Source organism: Cebus imitator, unplaced genomic scaffold (genome assembly GCF_001604975.1).
Source record: "Cebus imitator isolate Cc_AM_T3 unplaced genomic scaffold, Cebus_imitator-1.0 Scaffold8, whole genome shotgun sequence".
NCBI classification, from domain to species: domain Eukaryota; kingdom Metazoa; phylum Chordata; class Mammalia; order Primates; family Cebidae; genus Cebus; species Cebus imitator.
In genome coordinates, this window is record NW_016107323.1 from 4,839,099 (window position 1) to 4,846,917 (window position 7,819).

Below are 7,819 nucleotides of genomic sequence, written 5' to 3' on the forward strand. Positions count from 1 at the left end.
CTTCTGCTTGGTCAATTCGGCTGTTGAAACTTGTGCATGCTTCGCAAAGTTCTCATGTTGTGTTTTTCAACTCCATCAATTCACTTATATTCCTTTTTAATTTGTCCATTCTCATTAGCATTTCATTAAATCTTTTTTCAAGGTTCTTAGTTTCTTTGCATTGGGTTAGAACATGTTCTTTTAGTTGCCAGAAGTTTCTTACTACCCTCCTTCTGAAGTCTGATTCTGTCATTTCATCACATTCATTCTCCATCCAACCTTGTTCCCTTGCTGGTGAGGAGTTGTCATCCCTCGTAGGAGGAGAGGTATTCTGGTTCCGGGTGTTTTCATCCCTTTTGTGCTGGTTTCTTCCCATCTTCATGGATTTATCTTCCTGTTGTCTTTGTAGTTGCTGACTTTCAGATTGGGTCTCTGAGTGGATATTCTGTTTGTTGATGATGAAGTTATTTCTGTTTCTTAATTTTCCTTCTAACAGTCTGGCCCCTCTGCTGTAGGACTGCTGAGGTCCACTCCAGGCCCTGCTTGTCGGGGGATCACCTGCAGCAGCTGCAGAACAGTAAGGGTTGCTACCAGTTTCTTCTTCTGCTGTCTTTATCCCAGAAGGATACCCTCCAAATGTCAGTCTGATCTCTCCTTTATGAGGTGATTCTTTGGATATACGGGGGTCAGGGAGCTGCTTGAGGAGACAGTCTGTCCTTTATAGGGGCTCAAGTGCTGAGCTGTGAGCTCCGTTGTTCATTCAGAGGTGCTGGGCAGGTACGTTTAGGTCTGCTGCCGCAGAACTCATAAACTGCTTTTTGTTCCCAGGTGCTCTGTCCCAGGGAGTTAGGGCTTTATTTATGAGTTTCTGTTGTGCTGCTGCCTTTTTTTTTTTTTCAGGGCTGCCCTGCCCAGCAATGAGGCAGCCTGGTCACAGTCTGCCTGCAGAGGCTTTGCTGAGCTGCTGTGGGCTCCACCCTGCTGCTGAGTGAACTTCCCTGTAGTCTTGTTTATACAGGTGTAGTTAGAACTGCCTCAGCAATGGTGGCCCGCCTGCGTATTGGTGGACTCTCTCCCTAATGGCAGGTTGCCTTGGAAACGGTGGGTTGCCTTGGCAATGACAGGCAGCCTCAGCAATGGCGGGTTGCCTTGGCAGTGGCAGGCTGCCTCAGCAATGGCGTCCCTAGTGGTGAAGTGCCTTGGTAATGGCAGACGCCCCTCCCCCACAGAGCTGGACCGTCCCAGGTTCAGCTGCGCTTGCTGTGAAACTCTCAATCCAGATAGTTTCTGATTGTTGTTCTTTTGTGGGGGTGGGGCCAAGCCTGATCACCTGGCTCCCTGCCTCCGAGCCTTTTTTTTTTCCTTTTCTTAGTTGAACAGTCGACTCTATCCCTGTCGCCTTTTGAAACGGCGCTGGGATGTGTTTGATTTCCCATGCGGCGACTCACTGCACCGGCTTAAACAGCAGCGCTGAGATTCGTGGTGCTTTTTTTTTTTGCCCAGGAATCTACTGGCCTGGCTCCCTGTTCAGTCCCCTCTTTAATCAGATGTATGGGCGACTTCCCGGGTTTCCAATCACCAGCCAAAAGGGCACCCGGACCAGTGTATTTTGTACGGAGAACTGCTGGCCGGGGCGCTGACAAAGCAGCAGCGCGGGGCAAAGCTGCCGCGCCAACCAAAAGATCCGCTCAGGCCACAACAGCGGCGCTGGCGACCCGTGAGGCACCTCCGCCTGGGAATCTCCTGGTCCGTGGGCAATAAAAATGCAGCGTCCACTCACCCTCTGCGCTTTCTCTGGGAGCTGCAACTCCGAGCTGTTCCTAAACGGCCATCTTGGATCTTCCCCCTGAATTACTTATTAAAACCACACAGGAAGCAATCTAAATATTCTGTGATCAACTTCCACTGCACCCTATACACTTTTCTTTTATACTGCTTATCACATTTTAATTATTTGTTTGACAACTGTCTGACCACTAAATAGTAAGTTCCATGAGGGTAGGGCTGTCTCTGTCTAGATCTCTAGCACATAATATAGAAGAAAACTAAATAAATGTAGAAAAATGAGAGTGCCCATCCTTGAACTCCACTTTTCCTAAATCGAATCTAAGATCTTCTGACAGCTGCTCTGTCTGATGAGACTGCCTGACCAGCATAGTTTTCTTGCTATAGAAATCAATACATTCTAACTTCGTCTACTTATTTCAGACAGTAGAGTCTCATAACCTTTGGAAATAACTCTGTAAATTCATTAAATTTAATAACATTATACTTTATTTTTCTTAATAAAATACAAGTGAAGCTTGTAAATCCTTTAATCCATTTTACTGTGATTTAAAATGCCAAAATTACTAGTAAAAGAATAAGCGTGAGTAATGACAATTGGGCTTTTCTACCGAAATGGAAAAACATTAACATAGCGAATTTAATTTTTTAGAGGGAAACAAAAGAATTGCCCTCAAAAGCACTGTCAGAATGAACCCCCATTGAGCTGAAGTTTGTGATACCCAATAGCTAACCAAGGAGAGAGAGGTCAAGCAGGCTGGCAGGCTGGTTGATATATGGGTCTGAAATTCAGGAAAGAGATATAGGCTGGAGATACAAATCTAAAAATAATTAACAGGTACAGGATAGTAAAAGTCATAAGAAAGAAGATTGAAGGCTGAGCCCTGGACAGGTCAATGTGTGTGAAAGGTGGGAGATGAGGTGAAGCAAGGGAGATGCACTGTGGTGGATGGACTATGAAGGCAGGAGGAGAGGTCAGGTGAGTGATGGCATCCTGAAAGCCACATGAAGAAATTGTTATGTAAAAGAGGTTCCCATTGGTTCACGTATTGCTGACAGGTTAAATAAAATGAGGTCTAAGTAATTATGTCTAGATTTGTTAAAGTGAAAATCAGTAGAAACCTTGGGAGAAACCATTTTGGAGAAGTGGCAGGAGTACAAATTACTGGACCGAGTTTAAGAATAAACAGAAAGAAAATCTGAGTCCATGAATATAGACAGTTCTTTCCAGGGCATCATACCTGCAGCATGTTATTCCTCTGCCTTCAGAACAAATATTTCATTTTCTTGTGAAGAAATGACAGTATTTATTAGCCCTTACTACTTACTACATTAACAAAATAGTAGTTTTTTACTTACTGCCTAATGAAACTCTTCGAATAGAAAGAGTTGGACTTTGGACTCATTCAACTACAGCTTAAATCCTACCTTAAGCTCTGTCACTTACAGCTATTGCTTAGCCTTTCTGTGCCTCAATTTTCTTATCAATAAAATAAAGATAAAAAATAGTAGCTGTTTTCACAGAACATCACTGTCATGCTTACATGAGAATCTACACAAAGTATTTAGAACACTTCCTGGAACAAATAACACCACAATAACTGTTAGTTTTTTGTTTTGTTTTGTTTTTTGAGACAAGGTCGTGCTCTGTCTCACCCAGGCTGCAGTGCAGTGGCACCATCATAGCTCACTGCAGCCTTGAACTCCTGGGCCCAGGCAATCCTCCTGCACCAGCCTTCTGAGTAACTGACTAGAGGAACACACCATAATGCCTGGAGAACTTTTAAAATTTTTTAAGTAGAGATGAGATCTTACTTGCTATGTTGCCCGGGCCAGTCGCAAACTCCCAGTTCAAGTGATCCACCTGCCTCAGCCTCCCAGATGTTATGGTTACTATTACCACTACTTAACTAAAACATTTAATTCAGTAAAATGATACCATTGTATCTTCTTTGTAGGATGTCTAAAAATTAGAGGTAACACTGTATTCCAATTATTCTAAGATGCTCATTTCTCACATTTTAACATCTGTGACACTGGAATGCCATTTGCAATTCATAGTTTCTTATAATTGGTAGCATTTAAAAATTATTTTATTTATACATAAAATAAAGAAGCATCACACAATACATTGTGTCTTACATGAAGTAGAATGTGGTGTATTCAAAAGGTCCAGGCAGCTCTAGGCATGATTGGTACTTATCAAAAAGTTAGTTCTTAAAATACTACAAGGAAAGAGAGCTAAAAGAACAACACATGTTTAAAAACAAATTCTTACTTTGATTCGTAAAAAAGCTATAAGCCCAAGGAAACTTAGGATTCGAGTAAGTATGGTTCATTTTATTCAATACTCAGATTTATACAATATATGTCAATCACTTAATTGCCATGATTTATATGAATATTTAAGAAAGGTAAATTTTCAAATGAGCAGTTAAGGTTGTCTTTTACTATTTTCTACCCAGAAATGCTTTTGTTTGAAAGGAGGGAGGAAAAGCTTCAATGAGATTAAGTCCTAATACTGCAATTTTAAATCTCTCCATTTGCTCAGACAGGGCTGGAAAACATGAATTTTTTTCAGGATGGAAGAGTTCTGAAAGACAGTAGAATATGCCTGCTACCTAATAGATACTCAGGTACTGTTTGATTATTAAAAGGATTAAAAGAATGGATAAATACAGTTGAGGAATTCAACATTTTTGAATAAAACTCATAAAGTAAAGCAATACTTCTGCAAAAGTAATAATCATGTATATTTTCTATTTTTTATTTTTATAAGGACACAGTGAAAATAAATGATTACACTATATATTTTTGCACATATGTAATGAATCTACATGAAATGAAAACATACATTTATAATAAAATATATACGTAATAAAATCTTTACAAGCACAGATAAAAAGAGTCCCTTTACTGCTGAAGAGGCCAAAAGTTCACAGAAGACAGCAATCCACACAAAAATAATAATAAAAAACAGAAAGAAATTATTTTTATTTTTGAAAAATTTATACTCTTCCCTTCCCAAGTATTATTCCATTATAATGAACTTTCACTATAACTTTCATGCATACTCATTGCTAAGATCACAGATAAGAAAAAGGAAAAAACTTTGTATATTATACATATTTTTGGTGACACAAGATCACAGCCTGTGTGGATATATTATCAAATTGATTTTTTTCTCACTCAGTATACCAAAATACATCTTTGTAGATCAACATTCTTCAGTATCAATTGCTACCTTAAATAATCACTTATTATGCCATGTTATGCATGCATGAAATTTATAAAATCCATTCTATGGGGTCTTCCTAAAATTAAGCAGTGCAGAGAAAACCAAATTGCATATATGTCTGTTTCCTAAAGCTATTTTAGTATAATGGAATCGAGGAGTAACAAGCATATACTTTAAAAAAAATATATGGCATTTACCACCAAATTATCCATTTGAAAAGTCATCAGACTCTTACACTTTAAGCAGCAGTGTAAGCACTACTGCTCTTCATGACCACAAAATTGGGAATAGAAAACAATACTTCACTCCTCTTTTACCTTAAATTCCTTCTCTTCCCAGGAAAGCTAAGTATGTTTTCCTGTGTATATAGATAACATTTTAAAACCTTGATATTTTATTAGGTTTATATAAAATTTATAAACACATAAAGGGCTTGCCTTTCAAGAAAAATGGGTCTTCCTATCAAAGAACATGGGACTGTCTTCCTACTTCAAAATTTCCTTCTAAGATCCCTCAGTAAAGAACATATTTACATAGATGTACATTAATATAAAATGGATATTGGATTTCATCCAAAGAATTTTGAGCCTACTAAGAATATTTTATGAGTATTTATATTATGGGAATACTACTTCTCATTATGTACCTTTCTGTCATGTATATAACATCATGTTTTAAATGTATGTATTAAAAGTAAAATCCTGGACCAGTGCGGTGGCTCATGCCTGTAATCCCAGCAGTTTATGAGGCCAAGGCGGGCAGATCACTTGAGATCAGGAGCTCCAGACAAGCCTGGCTAAAACTGAAACACCATCTCCATTAAAAATACAAAAATTAGCAGGGCATGCTGGCCAGCACCTGTAGTCCCAGCTACTCGGGAGACTGAGGCCAGAGAATCGCTTGAACCCCAGAGGCAGAGGTTGCAGTGAGCGGAGATGCGCCTCCGCCCTCCAGCCTGGGCGACAGAGCGAACTCCGTCTCAAAATAATAATAATAATAATAATAATAATAATAATATAAAATTCTGTATATACTAATTAGTAAAATCACTAAAATTGTCTATAATGTGTTCTAGGCAGGACAGTATGAGTAAGAGGATGGGAAACCAGCTAACGTTTGGTTTGGTTTTTCTGATCATAGAGGTGACCAGCACCCTCTCCAAGGCGTCCCTGTCCCAGGGACTGCGGGGCCTGCACGGAAGGACTGGGGCACCTCCCTGACCCTCCCCTCCTTCAGCCACCCTGGGCTGGGAGCTCCCATCACCTGCTCCTGTGGTCGCCCTCCTTCAATGCAGGGCTCTTGAGCAGAAGGCACCGCTGCTCTGTGGCCGTGTCTCCTTGGCTGGCCATCCAGTGGATCCTGCCGAGCTCCCAATCTCCGCGTGCTCCCAGGAATCCAAGTAGATTCGGTCAGGGGTGGAGCCCAGGCCACCTGGCCCTTCTTGCTACTGGAGCCAAACAGCTACCCCGCAGCTGCCCTCCGCTTTTTCGCAGACTCCGGAGTCCAATCACTATAAGCCAAGCCCAGGCCATCACAGCCTTCAGCAGCAAAACCGCAGCTTCCGACCTCTCAGACCGAGTGAGCCAGGCAGAGCCTTATGCACGCGCCTGGGCACACCAGCCAGCCAGAGGCCCAGGAAGCCGCTCCCAGGCGGCGCGTGGCTGGCGCTGGGATTCTAGGGCTGGTATGCTCGAGCAGGCTGGGAGCGCTGGGGCCTTGGCGCTCTGCGGCCACCAGAGATCTGGCCTAGGAGGGGCTGGTTACCCCCACCCCCGCGCCTCCACTGCCCAGAAGACCACCTGCTTTGGCTGTCCAAGCTGCGACATCTGGCCCCCTGTCCGCGACGCTGGGAGCCCGGCAGGGTGGGAGGTTGCTGGTTGCTGCTGTCCATCCCGGATCCCGAGGCCGCCCAGAGCACGCCTGCCCCGCCTGCCTCCGTGCCCCTGGGCTGCCCTGGCAACCCGTACACCGGGCGGGCAGCAGCAGCCCGGACGCCCCGCCCCACCAGGCTCCCAGCATTAGAGACGCTGGGTGGACTCCATGGTGGCGGTAGTGATCTAGGCTAATCCAGGCGGTCCGCTGGACCGCAGCAGAGTCAGCACGGGGGCTGCGCCTTAGGAGCGCGCAGCGCCAGCGGCCCACAGCTCTGTGCCCCCGCGGAGGAGACAGCCTGCAGCGTGGTCAGACAGGCTCTTGCGCTGGGGAGGCGGCGAGCTCAGGATCCCGAGGCCGCCCAGAGCACACGCCGCCAGCTCGCCTAGGCGCCTGAGCTACAGCCCCTGTGCTGCCTCTGCCGCGGTCCCGCAGGCCGCCTGGATTGGCCGCCGCTGCAGCTGACACCACGGTGTCCACCCAGCGACTCTGATGCTGGGAGTCTGGCGGTGGAGGGTGCCGTGTGCTCTCCGGCAGACTCATAGCTGGTGGTGGAGCTGAGGGCCCTGGCGCATGGCGGGCAGAGACTTGAGGCCCGCAGGAGGAGGGGTCGGTGCGGATGCTGGCGGTGCTGGGGCAGCTTGAGAACCCGCGGAGGTGTAGGGGAGAGGGCGCGAGGCACCGGTGCGCAGGAATGCGGTGGTGGCAGGGTCCCAGACTGCTCAGCCTAGGACTGGCGGGATCGTGGGCTCCCAAGCCGAGGACCGGCTAGGGCTCCGCTACGGAGCTACGGAGCGAGGAATGGCTATGCGCATGCCGAGCTGCCTGAAGAGTCTGCGGGTCGATTGTGCCTGCTCAGGGACAAGCGCGATTCTCCTGCCTCAGTCTCCTGAGTAGCTGGGACTACAGGTGCCCGCACCACCATACCCGGTACAGTTTTTTTGT

At 45.3% G+C, this 7,819-nt stretch overlaps 1 protein-coding gene across 1 annotated transcript in view; it reads left to right on the forward strand.

Annotated features, from left to right (window-relative positions):
• Window positions 1-7,024, forward strand: part of LOC108312300 (basic leucine zipper and W2 domain-containing protein 1-like) — a 14,262-nt gene extending 7,238 nt beyond the window's left edge. Inside the window, 2 exon segments of the mRNA XM_017540134.2 lie at window positions 1,527-1,696; window positions 6,239-7,024. Coding sequence (XP_017395623.1) covers window positions 1,527-1,696; window positions 6,239-7,024 — 956 coding nt within the window.
• Window positions 7,025-7,819: the final 795 nt, after the last annotated feature.